Source organism: Corvus moneduloides, chromosome 1 (genome assembly GCF_009650955.1).
Source record: "Corvus moneduloides isolate bCorMon1 chromosome 1, bCorMon1.pri, whole genome shotgun sequence".
NCBI lineage: Eukaryota > Metazoa > Chordata > Aves > Passeriformes > Corvidae > Corvus > Corvus moneduloides.
This window is the reverse complement of record NC_045476.1, coordinates 65,291,646-65,311,265: the sequence shown is the minus strand read 5'-3', so window position 1 is coordinate 65,311,265 and position 19,620 is coordinate 65,291,646. Positions and strand designations below refer to the sequence as shown.

General features: G+C 37.4%; 1 protein-coding gene across 2 annotated transcripts in view; it reads right to left on the bottom strand.

Moving 5' to 3' along the window:
- Window positions 1–10,636: 10,636 nt before the first annotated feature.
- The window catches only part of STAM (signal transducing adaptor molecule), a 34,983-nt gene continuing 25,999 nt past the window's right edge, over window positions 10,637–19,620 (bottom strand). For both annotated transcript variants that reach the window (XM_032113544.1, XM_032113552.1), the window contains exons 11-14: window positions 18,109–18,163; window positions 17,618–17,771; window positions 16,922–17,097; window positions 10,637–15,759 (exon numbers count right to left, since the gene is read on the bottom strand). In XM_032113544.1, the coding sequence (XP_031969435.1) occupies window positions 15,510–15,759; window positions 16,922–17,097; window positions 17,618–17,771; window positions 18,109–18,163 (635 nt within the window). In that variant the 3' untranslated portion in view covers window positions 10,637–15,509. The remainder of the gene's footprint in view (window positions 15,760–16,921; window positions 17,098–17,617; window positions 17,772–18,108; window positions 18,164–19,620) is intronic.

Here is a 19,620-nt window from a genome sequence, read left to right as displayed (position 1 = left end):
TTAAAAATACCTTTTTTAAATTACATTAAATCCATGCTACAAATCCCCTGCAGCCAGAAGGCAGAAAGGGAGTTCTACTGTGGAAGCATTTGTTGATCTTCGTGGTCTATTCCACTTTCTTTCTCATTCTGTAGTAATAAATCACTCCTAACTAACACTGTGGGAATTTTGCTTTAATTACAGTGTTCTACATGGCAAAGAGCTGTACACACCCAGAGCAGTGGGACCCATGGCTCTGTTATCTACACAACAGACAATTACTGGATTGCCATTTCTTATTTATCTAGGTACAATAAGCCTTTTGATAAGACTACTTCTCTTAACAAAATGAATACACATCTTTAATCCTGGTCATAACTTTATGAGTACACCTGTGGTCTGTAAGATTTCTCCGAGCTTAATAATCACAGAGAATCATCAAGTTTGGAAGAGACCTTCAAGATCATCAAGTCCAACAATCAAAGTAACACCGCTATAATCTCCCCTAAACCAAATCCCCAACATCCAGACATCTCTTGAACTCTTCCAGAGGCAGTGATTCCATCGCCTCCTTGGCCAATTTATACCCATGCCTAACCACTCTTCCAGTGAAATAAAAATTTCTAGTATCTAAAATTTGGAACTCAGTGGGAGTAGAGCAGGACACACTTTAATACAAACCCATAGCCTACTTATAACAGTTACCACCTTTGAGCTGTATGTTCATTTCCAGTTATTTATCATGGTTAACAGGAGATGTAGAAGAAGTATGGCAGTAAATATATGAAACAGTATTTAATAAAGGATGAAGAGAAATAGTTATTTTAAGAAATGTGTGGCAAAAGATGATACATAACAGGAAAAAGTATCAGATGATAGGAAAAGATACAGAGCTGATTTGTACTTTCTACTTGCCCTATCAAAATACATGTGCCAAAGAAAATCCAGGTTAATTCAGAAACAACAGTCTTCATATCCATTGTCATTATCAACTCAAAATATGGCCATGGCAGGAGCACAGGGTTCCTTCAAGAACTATCCTCCTTTAGGACAGAAATAAATCAGTAGGAGAAAGCATTTAAGAAGAAACTCCCAAGAAGGCAGTTAAGGGATCAATGGGTAAATGCCAGGTAGAGAGTCTGGGTTGGCTTTGTTAGCAGAGAAGAGGATTACTTACAGTTTTTTTGGCTGGACTTTTTTTAACTTTACTTCAAATAATCAAATTTTGGATGCAATCATAGGCCACACTCCTTAACCACAGATTTGATCCTGTGTCTCTGGAATAGGAAACTATGGCATCCCTGTAAGTATTAAGAGGATACCGAGAAATCTTTAAATCATTCTTTTGGCAAATCTTATGTTGAGATGTTGTTGAGCAATGTTTGAATACCCTGTACTGTAAATAAAAGTCTACAATGATGAGCATGCCAGTAAATCTACGCCATCCTGAATACTCATTCATGATGGTTGCAGTAGCAAAATACCACACAGGACGTAAGAAAGGAAAGAGGTTTCAGTGCAATTTCCCAAAGAAATATGAAATCAAGCAATAATATTAATTTTAAACAGCATGTATTTTTAAAACAGATTATAGTATCCCTAATGTCAGTCAGATAATTTTTAAAAATTACTGCTAGCCCCAAATTTATGAAATGTCACCCATGGTATAGGGTTTACCCATGGGTAGAATATTACATTTTTGAATGGAAATATACCTAATTTCAGTAAAGGCACTGAGAACTGCAGTTTCCTATCTGATTTAATGTTCAAACCTTCTGTCTGATTCAAAAATTCTTTAAGCTTACACTGTTAAAACATTTTTTAACCATTTTTTGCAGAATTAAAAAAGTTTTTTCAGAAAATTAATTCAGCAAAGACTGAAATATTATGAAGCATTATGTAAACTAAACAGTTATTGAGTATACATTATCGAAGCTTCAATATAGTAGGGGGGCAAATTAAATTTTATTTCAAAGATCATGTTTATATTTTATTCTAATTTCAACAACAGGATTTTTATTTTGACAATATTTCGTGCAAAACAGGATAGAGTTTCCATGCCTCAATGCTGTCTGTGTCAGAACAGACTGAGCATCCCACTGAGTGACTTCCCTTTAGGCCAGCTCCAGCACCATGAGATGGCCCTCGTCCCACTACAGCTCGCCTTCTGTTTTGCTCGTAAACGTGCTGGCTTTGTCACTCCTATGACCAAGACTGACAATGATTCTTTTAGTTTGCTATTGTTTAGTCACTAAATAATGTTGTTTCCTTTAGTCCAAATTTGTTTATGCGTTCAGATGCAGCTCATCAGGTTTGTTTGAAGAGTGATTGTCGTTCTGGCTTCACAAGCAGCGGTGACTCCCCAGACCACAGCAGGCTGCACTGGCCCGGGCCCCTGCAGAGCCAGGGATGCTTCCCACAGCGCATTTCAGACCTGCAGCACGAGTCCTGTCACTGCAGCGTCACCCACGAACACCCACAGCTGGGCAAAAAGCCAGCTCCAGGTACCCAACCTCGTGATCCCATGTTTCACTCACCCTTACAAGGATGTAGTTACTACCTCCCTCCACTTGCTAGAGAAGCATATAGGGTGAAATGTATATTGAGTACTCAATATAATGAAATTTATAAGACAAAAAGTAGCTGAGATAATCTCAAAACTGTTCTCCCCCCCAGCCTACTTCCAGAGAAATAAAGGCCATGTAACAAATTTATAGATTGTAACCTAAAGGGGTATGTGTGAAGGAGGGTGACCTGTGAGACAGGGGTAGAGGGAGGGAGGCTGGTACTACCCGGTGTGTGGGAGCAGCTCTGATAGAGGGAGCAGGCCTGCTGGGGGGGAGGCAGAGCTGGGGTGTTGCTGAGTGCTGAGTGCAGGGGTGTTGCCTTCACACATGCTGAAACACAAAGACAGGACTGGTGTAAAGCATATTTACTAATCCTTAATCCTTCTCCGGATCTCAGGAGCCTGCTGGAGTGGCAATAATGAACCTTTTCACTTTTTCCTCCATCTGCTCATCTGTAACTGAACTTCAGGGCAGCTTGGCTCCAAGAGATGAAGAGTTCACCACCTCTTCTTGATGCAGTGTCTCCTGCACGAGGCCTTAGTGGAACAACCATAAAGAGAAAACAGAAGTTTAAATTGCTCTCTTCCCCTTTTGAAGTTTTGATAACATAAAAGGGGTGAGTCTAAGTCTGTAGATAATGATTTCTGTGAAATTCAACAGTCTTGCCTTGAATTTTAAGAAGTTTGACAAGAGCTCCAAAGTTAATAAAATATGTAGCAACATGTTAAATACATGAACAGCACTATACCACCCCGAAGAACCTGCCACCTGAAAAGTGCTGGGTGAACCAGTACTGAAATGACTCAGGCCAGAAGCAGCTAAGTAAGGGACTCAGACTCCATTTCTCTGCATGTGCATGGTACATGGCACAGTCACCTGTGCCCCATTTCTCTGGTTTAAGACATGCTGATGTAGTGTCCTGAGTAGGTCTTTTAATCCTTGCAAGACGATGACGACTCCTAGGTGAGATAGTTACATCACGATAAAACTTGTTTGCAGATGGGGTGACTAAGTACAATCATGAAAGCTTTCCTCAGAAGAGCAGGGAGCCAGGTGGGCCTGAAAACCACATCAAAGACCAGAACAGAAGGCAGCAGCACCTGGGTCCTAGCAGAAAAATGTCCTGTCCAAGAAAACTATTCAGGGTACAGTACTTTCACAGTATTTTCTGTGATTATACCCCTTTTTTGCACCAGCAGTGTGGGTCAGCCCTCACGCATATGGATATTGACAGCACTACAGGGCTGAGGAGCCTCATACTCTCTCCCCATCTCCCCTACAAAATAGTCCTGTACCTGCACCCTGACCAGATAGCAGCAGTCCTGTTACCAGGAGAGCTTCATCTCCTGTTTTCATACAGATACAAGTTGTCTATGGGTGACCTGGACTCCAACTTTTGTTGGTATTTCCATAGATGAACATTTCTTATGTAAGTTAAAAAAAAAAGTAAAAAGTAAAACCAAACCAAACCCTGAACAAATTAAAACCTCAAAACATAACAGGGAAAGAGTGTCCTGTAAAAGGTACCTAGAGGAAAGGCATAATAATCCCAAACCAGAGAGAGTTTGGGAGAGCCTTGGCTAGCAGCAAGAGATCAGCCACAGTTGTGGCTGATTTATTTTGATGCCTCTTTTCAGTGGGAGTTAGGCATAATAATAACTTTAAAAATATCAATCATAGATGTTAGGTTAATCCTGAATGTGAAGTTGCGAGACTGATTGAATGGCAGTTAAACAAGAAAAAAAACACAAATGGAAATAATTTCTCTGATAGGTTAAGAACAGTTTCATGACAGGGTAGGTATTTGCCTTTTTTGAGATTTGTTTTGTCACTATCTTTTCTACAATTTTCCATCTCCACTATTTCATATAAGAAGCTTTTAAATACTTCAAATCACTTCTGTTATTTCAAGCACTGTGAGAGTCCTTAGATAAAACAAACTGATTTTTCACTGACTAGTAGCTAACTATGCTATTCACATTTAAACCCAAGTTAGGTTACCTCCACCAGCAATCCCAGAAATTAGATATCTGCAGCATTCAGTTCATTACAAGAGAATCTTAGAGTCTGTTTCTGAAGGTACAGCAGCAATTGTGCTATTTGGTATTTCCCCCAGTACAGTGCATAGCTGCTCAGGCAGCCCCACTGTGGCAGCCTGCCAAGCAACCCAGACAGCGGTGAGACAACAGCTTCATCCTCTCTGTGTTTCATTCTGACATTGTCACCTTATCTAAGCTTTCTGTAGAGTAATGGGTTTGAAATCCTGAACAACTCAAAATATCTGCATTTCTCAGAACAGCTTCCTTCTGCAGTATCAAAACATGCCATTTGCTTTTTCTTCCTAAAATAAAAATACTTGCTTCAGCTCTGTTCTGCATGCAGGATTTTAATGGACTATTCTTCTTAGGAGTCCTGGCAGCTCTTCCTGCCTGTTATCTATGGCCAGAAGTGAGCTGATCCATCAGTTTTCACAGGAAACCAAATCAGCAAATGTCACACAGGAAGTGAAGCAGGATATAGTAAAACATGCTCCACATACACATCCCGTGCTTCCTTTACACTTTTAAGGCTGAGACCCAAGTGGCAAACAGCAAACAGGGGTATAGGGGGGGAAAGAAAGCTGAAGAGCTTCATAAATCTTAAAACCTGATTCTCCCTACAAACTAATCAGTGCAAATGTAAGCAACTGAAGGTGAACATTAAGTGCTCAAGGTAACGCGTGCCATGGGAGTCAGAACATGGTCCAAAGAGGCTTGCCTTCTACATCCTTAAATTTTGGTTGTTTTAATAATTCTCCTGGGTGAGGTATTTAACTATTGCACCCAAAGCAGAAAACTTCTGTAAATCCCTTGAAATTACAGAACATGTAATTTCACTCAAAGCCCTGGTTTACTTTCCATGTTTTATAACATAAAGTAGTTACTTTTGACACAGACTTACAATACTTCTTGATTTACAGAAATTGAGGGTTTCTATGGATGAATCCTCTCTATACAAAGCATGTGTCCTCCTTGAAACAAAGCTTTATTATTAAAGAATCATTTATTTGCACGAAGACATCTTTGACTCTCCTAATTGCATTATTCACTTCAAGTTCTCACTTTTTTTTCTTTCAATCTCTCCACCTTTTTCAATTCCTTGAGACCCTGCCCCACTTGTCATGCTCAATCAAAATGAAGCCATGTTTGGCAGTAAAGCACTAAGAATAGGGATTAAAAGCATTTCATGATGGTCTCTTGCTTGTCATTGCTATTCCAGAGTAGAACATTACCCAAAAATATTGACTACTATATTCCATGTTTTGCCAGAGGTACCTTCAACAGCTGCCTCTTCCGTTTATCTCTGCAAGACAAACAAGTATTACAAATAAAAAAGACTGAATACCTGTAACAAGCTCTGGATAGCTTGTCAAGTCTGGTTTAGCTGAGAAATTCAGATAAAGTGTTTCTGGGTAAATATGACAGACTGAATCTGCAGTCAAGATCCACTTAACAGCTCAACATCCCTTACAGTTTTGCATTGGGAGGCACAATCACTGAAAGACTGAAAAATCGGTGAGGGAAAGATTACTATCCATACAAAGCATATTCTAGAAGGTGACATCTGTATCAATACCTGAATACAGCATTCTCCTATCAAAGAAGGCAAAGACCCTTTCTTACCAACTTTCTCAAATGAAATACAATCTCTTCAGGCTTGTGCTGCAGATACTGATCTAACGCCAAACTGATTATTATTCTTAATAGAAATTAACCCAAGACTAATGTACCTCAGGGACCAAGTCCTTTATTTTCCAAAGGACAGTCCAGAACTTTGTAACTCCAGTAGAAATAGAAGAAATAGACAACTTTGATATTCCAGTAAACTCAGTGCACAAGGCAGGCTCCAATATTCTGTGAATATGTAGACAATGCTACAGCTGGCCTGAAGGATCCCAGGGCTTAAGAGGGAATCATGAAAGGGAGACTTTTTTCTGACTTTGTTGATAAGAAAGATTTTTAAGCCTACAGGATTCACTGTTGTGGAACATGCAGTAGGGTTGCTGATAAAAACTGGTCTGGCAGTGATAAGCCAGGAGATCATATCCCTTAATGCAGCAGTAGAACATTATAAAAATAAAATTGCGTATGCAGGAGGTCAACACTGTTTTTACCTGACTGCCAGCTACATGTGAAACTGTATTGCAGTGTAATAACAACAGTTAAGAGCAGGTTATCCAGGGAAGTTGTGGACGACCCATCCCTGGAAGTGTTCAAGGCTAGGCTGAACGTGGTTCTGAGGAAGTGGAAGGTGTCCCTGTCCATGACAGGCGGTTCGGAACTAGATAATCTTAAGGGTTGGACCCAGACCATTCTATGTTTCTGTGAATGTCAAAAGCACCACACAATGTATGGCAAACTACTCATAAAATTTTATGGTGGACTTGCCACACATACTGCAGTAATTGTGTTTCTGAATCCTGCAATGAATAAAATTAGCAAGTAGGGTGGAACTATCAGCATGTGTCACTAAACAACTTCGAACCAAACTTTGGTCCCCAAGAACAGAGCTGCTCCTTTCCTGGGTTGAAATCTGGCCAATTCCCTTGGTAAAACTGCACCATTGATGAAGCGAAAATAAAGTGAATAAGAAAGCAATGATCCACAGTTAATGGCAAGGTGCTGTGTAAAGAATACCCAATAGGCCAAAGGGATATTGCAGAAACATGAAAAATACAAAGCCCAGTAACAGCAATTGTGTGACTGAACCAGTGATGAGAGACTCAGTACTTCAGAGGTTAAAGATCAGGACTGTCTGCATTTCAGAAAACAAGGTAAAAGGCTCCATAAGACACCTGCATTATGGGGAAGGACAATCCACAGACTGGAAACATTGAGAAAGAGAGAGAGAGAAGGCAGAGAGAAAAAGGCTGGATGTATGTGTATATAGGAAATTAATTATATTTATGATTAACCATTAGTATTTCTGAGCATGCTTGCTATAAGATCAAATATGAGAAAGCATATGAAAGGAGATAACCATTAGGAAATATATATAGTACATGGGACTGATTGAATATATATACAGGAGAGCTGGGATTTGGACTCTGCATTGCTCCTGCAGTACAGGATCCCACTGAATGCTGCTCAACTCAGTGCTGTTCATAGATACACAAAATTATTTCATGCTACTACTGTCTGTCTTGAATAAAGAAAGCTTGGGAACAAATCTGGTGTCAATTTGAGCCTCAGGGATGGACACACTCAAGGAGTCTAGTTTTTGGAAGAGGCAATTAGGAACTAGTCTGAGCAACTAGGACAAATAGCTGCCCTCAGAAGTGATCAGTGGGACTCCGAAACTTTGGAAGGAACAGCCAACATTTACAGCAAGCCTTGATTATCCAGAAGAGAAGAAGTGCTCAAGAGTAGAAAGCATGTCTGTTTTGAGAGAACAAGCTTAGTAAAATAAACTACTAAATTAAAATCACCTACTTTACAGTTAAGTGAGCAGGAAGAGCTTTAAAAATTACTAATGCTATATCCTAGTGGATATAGTGGAGTGTCATTAGCCACACAATCAGATAATATAAATCATGATTCCACAGAATCTGCCAGAAATCAGCTACAAAGCGAGGTTGTGGACTTGAATAAAGCAAAAAATTCTTCACTATTTATTTTGCCTCACCCCACCAGGAGGAAAGAGTTCTCTGAACAAACACACCCCAAACAAGAGTCTTTTAGACAGCACCCATGATTTCTCTGAAAAAAACCCACCCAACTTATTTGAAAGTTTCAATAGCACATTTCAGTGAGATGCTTGGTACTGACCCTGTGTTCAAACTCAGGTTCAGAGAACCATGACTTCTCTGCCATTCACTGAGACAAGACTTCCATTTGTTCTTATGTAAACCAATGTATTTTTATGAAAATCATTGTATTACCTATGCTTATCAGGTCACATGATTTTTGCTGAAGGATTTGCCTAACCATTCTGCAGCATCAGCTATGACAGGCAAAGAAAAGACTAATTTGGGGAAATTTTCACAAGTCTAAAAGCCATTAAAACCAAGGGATCTAAATATTCACACTCCTTTGAGAAGCACAGTAAATTGGGACAGTCTGACACATAGACTGCAAAATAAAACACATCTGCATAATCCACAAATACCTGAGGATGCATGAGTCAACAGGGGAAAGCCATCACAACTGGCTAGAAATAGATTGCAGTGTGATTTCAGTAGCAGAGCCTTGTTAGTAAATCAAGCTTCAAAACTGTTGTAGTATAAAATTGAGTGGTCCAGGTATGTATATATTGAAGGGTTCCATTCCTTGATATGTGTGCTTCCTGTAGCCAGGAAGTGGTAAACAGAGGCAGTGACCAGTCAAAGAGTGTGTGCTATTGAGCAGTGTCCCACTGATGACAGGCTCCACCAAGCACCTGCCACGTTCCTGCTGGATCCTGCACCTCTACAAGGCACCGAAGCACAACTGCTAAGGTGGTAGATGTCACCAAGCCTGGGAACAAGGGGCGTAGGCACCGAGCTGCACTGTTGTTAGCAATCAAAGGTGCATATGTGAGGACTCAAAGCCCATGCTTAACACGGTTAAGCAAAGTCGAAGCAAAATATTAGGGGCAACGATGACCATGTTCCTTATATTTTGTATCAGGAGATTGTATACTGAAGATGCTCTAAACCTGTAATTCAAAATACGTATTTGCCTTTTTTAGCCCTATGTGATTATCTGCATTACCACATGCTGCCCATGTACACTCCCAGGGTTGATGGGAAGTTTTAAAAACGCAGATCAGCCTTAATCAGAAGTTCTCCCACATGTTCTCTCATAATGGCTTAATTCTCATTTCCCACGTAAAACATAGATCACAATCAGTATCAACAAAACCACACTTCACTTAAAATAGAAACTTAAATTTACGAACACTGTGAGAAAGAAAAACCTTTATCCTGCAACAGAGTAGAATAAGATTTCAAAAACCAGATACAGTAGTAAGACAATTCATTAAGGTCTCCAGCTTCATAAATGTGACACGAAGTGAGTGCTATGAGGAGAGATTATACATGAACCAGTTCTTCAAAAGTTTAAGAGTGGGTTTCACCCCCTTAAATACAGACTGATGCTTATATTACCTCTTGCCCAGATTCATGGCAACAGATTTTGCAATAAACTTTAAATACTACAAAAAAACCCAACTGTATTTTCATCATAGGCATCTCAACAGAAATGCTTTCCATCTAAGAGACAGGCAGTAAAGCAAACTCAATATTAATTCCCCCTCCCTGCTCCAAAACAGAACAAGTTTCATTTCTACACAATCTGCAGGACTTTTAATTCTGTCAGCTGAATAGATATTCTCTTGAAAGACACAAATTATCCTACTGAACTAACCTACAATCCACATAACCTTTGTCCTAAGGGGTTTAGCTCACATTTTTAGGAAGAGACCCGAAGAACAGGCCAAACAGATACTGCTGCCCACTGTTCCCAAAGTCCCATGGTGTCTACACTGGTTTACACTAGAAATTTATGCATAATGTTGTTTTAAGAACACAGCATAAAGCTGTCAGTTTTATTAAGTTTCAATTCTGACAGCATTTTAGGGTTCATAAGCCAGGTGTTAGCCTGATCTTCAACTCCCTTCACATCCATCAAACCACCAGGTTCTACTGGTGGTTCTACTACAATATTACTTTGTACTGCTGTCATCAGAAATGGAATTAACTGTGAAATGACTGTGTAAATTAACCATCAAGCTACCATAGTATCTGCTTATTCATCTGTAACCAAATATGTATATTAGACAGCACAGACACAGTTGTTTCCATTTGTTCTTTAAAATCCCTTGAAAATATTCATGCTGTATTTACCAAAAGATAGAGGACATGCAGCATACTTAAAATAAGCAGATTTTTATAAAAAATAATGTAATTTATGTGTAAGCATCAAACAAAAACAAAAAACCACAAATCACCCCCAACCAGAACAACCAAAACCCCACCTCTACCCCATCTGAAATCAGAAAATTTAAGTAGCAGCAAAAGTCCTTTCCAAATTATTCTTTCATAAAATTTATAAATTGACTTTGCAACATAATGCACTAAATACTCCAACTTTAATATCTTGCACTCATACCAAAAACAATTAACAGTTTTTACAAATAGTGTTATTTACTAAAACAATTGTTGTACAACAGTGCAGTATATCTAAATATATACATGTGCCAACATCAAAGGGAGTATTAAAACAAACAAAGCCAAACAAAAACGCTACTGTGTACACTTTATTAAAACCAAAGCAGACTGCAGCAGGTTTTTCTTTTTCATGACAAAGACAAAAATTTTTTGGATTCCAGAAGAACATGCAGGTTAGAACAAAAACTCCTACCACCTTTTTGCCAAGGCAGCAGCATGAAAAGGGAACTTTAGATCTGCAATTTACATAGTAGCAAATGGAATGTTTTTAAACACAACCATCCTAATTTAAGAAACAATTTTCAATTTAAGAATTCAAACATGTACATAGTTTTTTTACATATCGAGGCAAAAAGCTCAAATGTCAAGGCCTTCTCCATGTTTTCCTATGGTGTTGGACAGTGTATGTATCAGGTCAATATTCTTCACTGGAGCTGAAAATGAGAAAGGAGTAGCTGTAGTGTGGAGTTGATCAGCTTTACTAAGATTGAATAACAGAGTAAAAAATGATTCTGCCTGCTGTTGGCAATGGAGGCTTTTTGTAACTTTTATTCTACTTTTTTCTTTTAAAATATCTCCTTCCAGATTTTAACCAGAAAAATTATGTTCCCTTGTTCTTCAAAACAGATACTTACATGTTCTCCAAAGGTGCAGTTGTGTAATTCAAAGTGCCAGTGTAGCTGCTCTAACTAGAAATGTCCTTTTTCATTCTGTGAACCCCAGCAGAGAAGGAATAAGGTTAAGACCTTTGTATATAAAGACTGCAGATATCTTTGAAATATGAGTGAAAAATAAAGTAAGTGATATTAGAGAAAATACTAAAAAAAAAGGAGAATGAGGTATTAAGCAGTTCTCCACTGTAAATCTGATGTTCCTGCCATCTAGACGAAATCAGAGAACTACAGTAGCAGCCTAGATTTGATCAGCAAAATATGTACATGGCATTAAAAGCAAATCTTGCTCTTTTACATCTAACCATTTGCAATCTGGCAGAATTTTCTGAAGTTCAACTTTATTTCAGTTCCCCCTGCCTCAAAATTCATGAGCAGTAACTGTACCGTGAGGGCAGTATGCTGCTCCACACCTGTTGAGAAGCATGCAGGAATTCTTATGTTTTGCTCCTTTTTACTGCTGTCTCTATGTGGTTTGGCCAGTGACATTACAGACACATCTCCACAGCACCAGTTACTAAACAGAGGTGGGCAAAAACGTTGTGACTGCTTCTGCAGCTGCACACTCTAGAACACACTGCTGTGACATCAGTACAGAAAATTTTAACATACTGCCCCTGTATATTTCCTGGGATGTTTTACAGTAAATCTTGACACCTTTGTTATGCCCACATCAATAGAGATGATACACATGGCTTAAAAATTTTGCTTATAGAAGTGAAATGCACAGAAGGCACTTTCCAGAGTTTACTCCAGTTCATGCTAACCAAGCCACTGAAATACCCCTTCTGAAGTTAATTAGTATTTTTGTATTCCTTAAAGACATAGTTAAGTAAAAAAGGGTTATACAAAATATCTTGAACATATTTTAGCCTTAAATCAATAATTTACATGTAAAGAAACAAGACATTCATAAATCAGGTCTTCTATTGGAACATGAATAACATTTCCAAAGATTCCTTACTTTCGAACAGTTTACATTCTGACACTTTATTTAATTGCTAAAAAGCTTTCCCCCACAGTAGCTGTACGTGTACTTTCCCGTTACTAACATTTCAGTGTTCAATACCATAGTAAGGTAGAACATAAATGAATTTGGTCCAAACAATGCATAAACAAGGAATCTGAGAATAAATCATGGCAGAGAAGCACCAGCAGTGGCATCTCCAGATTCACGATACCAAACCAGCAGAGAGAAGGTGAACTGAAGTATAATTTCTAAGGTATCAGAGACAGTATGAGAGGTTGACTGAAGGAATTCATGCAATGACAGCATCTAGCAAAATAGGAGAAGGCATCACTTCAGAGTATTGAGCATACAGGGCACACCAAGCAGGAAGACATTTTCTGATAAGAGAAACCAACATGAGATAATACAGCTCCAAATTCAATTTAATCTGAAAATTGCACATGAAATGGAAAATGTAGGTTGCAACAGAAACACTAAGACTCAGAACCTAAAATTATAGTGACCTACTCCACCAGTTGTAGACATTGAATTCTGATTCAATTCAACTAAAATTCCCAGTCTGGTACAGGACATACTTTAGAGCAGTGACTTTAATAAAGGTTTGAAGGAAAATAGAAAGTGTCCATCTTTCTTCACAACTTTCATTATATTGAATTTAGAGGGGCATTGAACTTTAGCAAGTGGTATTTCTTCTCATAATGAATATAAATGGAAGATGATTTAAATTTTCATAAAAATGGATGAATGGCCAAAATAAGCAAGTTGGAGAGCAGAAAAATTACAATACACATAAGGTTTCATTGTTCAAATGAGAAACCAGGAACTAGCATTTCTGTATATCAAGAAAAGACTTCAAAAATTTTAAAAACAATGACAAATTACTAACAAAATGTATTTTTCTGGGTCATTTCTGTACAGAAGTTCCACAGAAACCTTATTAGGGAACATGTGACACAATATGTGACAATCTAAGAACACAACAGCCAATATCAGCAAGACTATCTTGATGCTTCAAGTTTCTCCTTGAATCAGGGACTAAGAACTATGGAATAAAAAATTATTTTCACTTTTGTGTATAAATTATACATTTCTATACACATTGTATATCTGATTTTGGAATAAGATACCTAATGCATACAGAGAACACTATATTATACTAAAAGTCCTTTCTAAAAACATCACTTCTTCAATCCATAAAAAGTTATCTATGACACAGTATGTCGGATTATTATTTTTTCTTTAGCATTTCCTTTCAAATTCCACAGGCTTTTGTGATGACACCAAGTACTGCAATAATTAATGACAGTTTGCGAGGATGCTTCAAAATTTTAGAGAAAACAAATATGCGAAAATACTGGCATTAGATCAACCAGCTGGCTAGAACATCCCCCAACTGGAATAGATTAACCATGGGCACGTTTTGTAACCACCCCAGTCAGATGTTACGCAAAGTAGTCAGCTGAAAGAATCTGGCAAAACGCTGATGTCAATTAAAATAGTGAAACAAAGGCATGTTAGGTAACTGTGAACAGATGCAGGAGTATATGGGATAACAGAGCTCATTTTATAGTATAATGTACAATTGCAACATTTAATTCACACTAAAATATAGTACAAAAAACAAACAACTTCTGACATACACACAAGACTAAAAACAGATCTGATGTTGAAGCCATCTAGTATTGCTCTAGTGGAATTAAGAGTTGCTGGAAAAGATGAAACCAGGATGCATTACCAGATGGAATACAAATGCAAAGTAACAACAGTCTTTGTACAAGAAACTCTGCTCAAGCACACCTGAAATGCTGCCTTCCATTACCATGTTTCTTTTGCAGCACCTCATCCACAGAAAGAAAATATCAGGCTTGACAGAGCCACGTGGCTAAGTTACCGAGTTACACAAGGGTTTAAAACAGGCTAATGCAGGTTGCTGCAGAAGAGAATTTAAAGTAACCTAAAAGTGGATTTAAATGAGATGCTTCATAAACTATTCAAACTACAGAAGGGCTAATAAACTCAAATGGTACAACTGGAAATTGAAACAGACATTTAAGGCAGAAGTGTTTGTGTTAGAACAGTAAACAGAACAAATTGCTAAGCAAGGCCACAAGAGAGAAAACGAAGCCCTGAAGGTTTGTTCAGCAAAGTGATTTACATGTCCATAATTCTCCATGTTCTAATTAAGAAGACTTAAATAAAATAGTGTAATTCATGTTGTGTGTTCCAGTTTAAAACTCCATTGTTTCTCTTTCAAATCAATTCCTCTGTCTTTGGTGTAATCTCTACCAACACACAGAATACAGTTCTTGTTCTCATTTTAAAAAACAACTTGGAAAAATAAATTACATGCTTCTCATGATAAAATGCAAGATCCTGATCTGTTTCATGGTCCCATGATATGTTTAGCAGCCTCTGAATAGTAGTTTTAAGTTATTAATTACGTCTGAAGCAGAATCATAATTTGCTGTTATCCCCCCAAATAATTTACCAGTTAACAAGTTTACTTTGGTAGATAAGCTATCTAATAGTCATGATACACATGTGTTCAATTCAAGAAGTAGTGAAACTTAGGTAAGTTTGTAAATTTATACATAGACCTTAGCTTGTAATTGTAACCATGATATGCAGAATTACTGTTTTTCCTGCATTGGAAAAAGACATTGCATCTGTCTTAAAACTAGACAAAACTATGAAATATGAGGTTGTCAGTTCATGATTAAAATAAAACAGTAAAGAAATTATTTTTAAACATTGTGTTAAATATATTCACATGACCACCATAGTTATACAAAATGGGCACTACTGCAATCACACACTATATGTACATAACATATATGCCACAACAGTTTGCAATGGTTGAGTTTTCACAAACTAGCCAATTTAACCATACATAAATAATCTTGTACCAATTTTTAGGCATTTTAAAAGGAATTAAATTTCCTAAATATATCAGTTCCTCCGCAAAATTAAAGAAAAAAACCCCTAAAAAGTCAGTGCAAATTGAACTTGTTCATCAAGAGAGATTCCTAAGCTGAGGATAAACAAAGTTTAAGAGATTAAATGAACAAACTCATAGAATCGCCAACTGCCTTTAGCAGAGGTTAAAGAAGATTAGGAATCAGAAGTCCTGGATCCTATAGCAGAGCCTTCTGTGAGTAACTATGCTGTGGTTGTTGAGGTGGTGGAGGCTGTGGCTGTTGTGGAGGTGCTTGCTGACTGCCTGCTGTCTGTGGCAGAGCTGTAGGTGCTAAGTTATAGTTTGGCACCTGGGACATATTAGTTCCAGCATTCTGATAAGCAGCAACATCAACAGTACCAGGTGGTGGACTATACACTGAAGCCTGGTTAGAGTAGGTACTTCCAGCAACAGAACCAACCATTGCACTGAAAAAAAACAAGAAGAGAGAAAAAATGTTTAAAGTTGAATTGCCAAACAATTTACCAACAGAACAGCAAAACCTTATCGTTTCTTCAGTTATTCTATTTATACACACAAAAACCTTCTAACTCCGGACACATTGCATATTTAAAACTGTACCCAATGAGTATTCCCATTAAAACTCAAACAATCAAATCAAAAAGATTTAAACATGCAATAGACACCTCCCATGGATTTAAAATTAGATCATGATTCTGTACTTCTGTTTTATTTTAAGGTGCAACATGGAATACCATCTTCCATTCTGTTCATGATGAAAACCAAAACCCAACAAACTGTTTTAAAAAGCAAAACAAGTCTGGTGAATATGCAGAAACTCGCTTTATCATGCTTTACCACCCCAAATAAGTAACTTTGGGGACAAAGACTAACAAACATTAATGACTCAAGATGGATGTCTCTCCCAACTTTTTAGAATAAAATTACTTTCCACAGGGAGTAAACAAAAACAAGAAAAAACCAAAAACCAGACAAAAACCAACTAACAAAAACCCACAAACTTTTTCACAATACAGGTAAGCTTAACCAAAACTCAGCATCTTCGGCCCTCTACCCCATGTAGAATGCCCCTTTTAGCTTCTTTATCTGCGCAAGCTGTATAAGCTTTAGTAAGTATTCATAGCCCATTCACTTCTTTCCCAAAATGAGGAAAATTCTCCTCATTCTTCTGTGGTAAGATATTTGACAAAGGAACAGTAGAATATACACTCTCAGAAATTATGCAGAGCCAGCCAGAGCAGCAGATAATCTTCATCATTAAAAGTATATTAAAAGTTACTACTACTACTACTAAATCATGTCTGTATAATTTTCTCTATTTTTCATACAAAAAGCATAGACCTATATAAATTACGTATTTTGTATATAGAAAATTAAAGACAAAATAAAATTATAAAAATGATAGAAGACTTAGAAGTTTGTCAGGAATTTTTACCAAATACACGACACCAATAAAAAGCACTCTGGAAATGATTGCACTGAAGTATCTTTCAGTTGTGTTTATAGTTATACATCTGTAATTAAAAAAATAAGTCTCCTTTAAATATTATCTGTATTCCTTTCTGTTTAAATTGATTTAAATTTGAATAGAAAAATATTTAAAATTACTTTGTGTAAGACGTCTGTGCAGGCTGACCAGGCAGTACTGAGCTGGCAGATGGAGTAACTGTGCCTTGGCTGAGAGAAGGGAGCTGCTCTGGAGGAAGATTGTAACCTTGAATATGGCCCATCTGTGCACTCCCTGCCACCAGATACGCATTACCTTGAGTTTGCCCCGGATAAACCTAGGAAATTAAATAAAGCAATATTAGAATTAAAATACAAGAAGATTTGCTATTTAATATCTGACTTCAGAACTTAAAGACATCCTCTCAAATCTTTTAGTTTCCTTTTTTTTTTTTTAATATCAGTGAAGAGCATTTAGCATTTAAATTACTGAAGTTAAAGATGGTAATTCTTTCATAGCAGCATATTTACGTTGACTTATCTATGAGTAGATAGAGGAGACATTTTACTCCTTGGGTTGTTTATTTTCTTTGGCCCACTATACAAAACCCTGGCAGTTTTACTTTTGCATTTTATGTGCAACTTAAAGCCCAGGATGGGCTTTTTCCTTGATCAAAAGGGACCAAACAGAAAAAAACTAGAAGTGTTAAAACCCACAAAAGGAGATTATCCAAAGCTTGTAGCTGAAAACAAACACTTTTATTTTTTTCACATACTGTGCAAAAAACTGAGAGAAAACACTGCTCAGTCAGTGTGAACTTGATAAGGTCAATGGCTGTTAAAAGTTTACATCCATACCTGAGAGCCAGAAACACCAGATGACTGCATGTAATACTGCTGGTTTTGTAGTTTTGCATACATGGAATACATTGGGTCCTCATTCATCAATTTGTTATACAAAGAAAGAGCCTCCATTGCTTTAACATTGAGCTCTGAAAGTTCTGAATGTTTCCTAGAAAATATATTTTACAGTTCATTCTACAATTTAAATAACTTTAGTACAGGACAGATAATACAGAGAAATTTCATGAGGTGTGTTAAGTAACATATTCTTATTGTGAAGTGATGCCTGACAAGTGCCAAAGAATTAAATGGTAAAACACTATAAATTATTATGTGACTATGGGAAAAAAGTCTTCAGACCTCTTCTCAGAGAAACTACTAATAAATACAACTATTTTCTTTGCCAGCATTCAAAGAAATTAGGATATTACCAGGTAACAACTCTGGTATTTCTAAGAATGAATTTTAATTTGGGTCAAAGCACATGTTTTGTTTTTTTTTTTTACCTGTCTATATCCTCCAATTTTTCATCTATGAGAGGTCCCATCTGGTGGCACATTGCTAGAATAGAAAGAAGTTAAAATATATCAGAGTAATAAACACTTCCATCCTGCAAAGTTGGAGATTAATTAAAAAAAAATCAGATAGAAATAGATGCTAGCCCAATTTGGTTTTAGTTCGTTACTATAATCTGTATGTCAAAAAATTTTTAGTAACAGAGGTAGTGTCATTAACAATTTAAGACAGCTGAAGTTTTCAGCAATTTTAAAAGCATATTTTAAAATAAAAATAAATGAAGTGAAACAAAACACATTTAACAGGCAGGAAGTACAAAACTGAAACAATTTTGCATAAAAAGATTCAAGTAAATTGAAAAGTGATCTTGTCTTCAAGGAAGAAGATTTGCAACTGCAACCTAGACCATGTGCTCATCTAACTTTACTACAAAAAGACTATCTATGAAAACAATGAAGGAGAAAACTGGTTGCAATGATTCAATCATCTGCACATCAAAGACATTAACAGCACATGGCTCTCACTAGAATCCCAACTGGGGGAAGGGGGCTTTTTCAAACCATTAATGTGCAAAAAGCAACACAAAAGCTTACCAGAAGCAGAATGCAAAGGCATTAAAATAAGCAAAAATGCACCCCATGCCTCCTTTCAGCACAAGGACACGGGGCTCATCTAACTGCCAAGCAAACCATGGTTAATTAGCAGAAAGGCAGAGTTTGTCAAACGTAAAATAAACAGATATGGAAGCCAAAAGGGAAATTTGGGATATTAGAAATGCAGAAGGCCCTGAAAATGTCTGAGCCATGATGCATGAAAGGACATCATTACTGAGTTCCTTGAAGGCAACTCCAGGTGAAAGAGGAGTTGTAGGAGAGGTACCCATCTGCTTCTTTGAACCTGGGATCAGTAATACGTTGGCAGAAATGCTGGGGGAAGATGTAAAACCTGTCAAAGTTCTGCCTACTTTTATGTATAGCATGAAGTGTGGCAAAAGGCATGACAAGGATTGTTTAGATGTCTGTTAACATGATGACTGCTCTGCTGCCAACCACAAACCCTGGGCTCCTGAACATGTTAGGATGAGCTCTCCAATTCAAAGACATTTGTGACTGGACATGAGGATGGCAGAAGAAAATGAAGTGGTTTTTCTGTCAAATGTTGATCAGCATCTGCCACCACTGGTAGGAACCAAGGATTTAAAACACATCTATAGCAAAATTTTCAGAATCTATGCCAAAAACAGTAGTTCACCAAAGCCTACTTAAGTGTAGAGCAGGTAATCTTGAATTGGCATTGTGGAACTATATGTAGCCATATGTTTGGCACGTGCTGTTGCAGGTAGCTGGGGAGCAACCATCTGACCACATTACTGCTTTCAGATTCTAAGAATACTGCTTTCATTCTAAGTCTCATGGTTTGATATAAAATTGAGCATTGCTTTTATGATCTCACAATGCATTTTGAAGCAACTCCTAAAGTAAGCCATATCTGTAGGCTGGTTG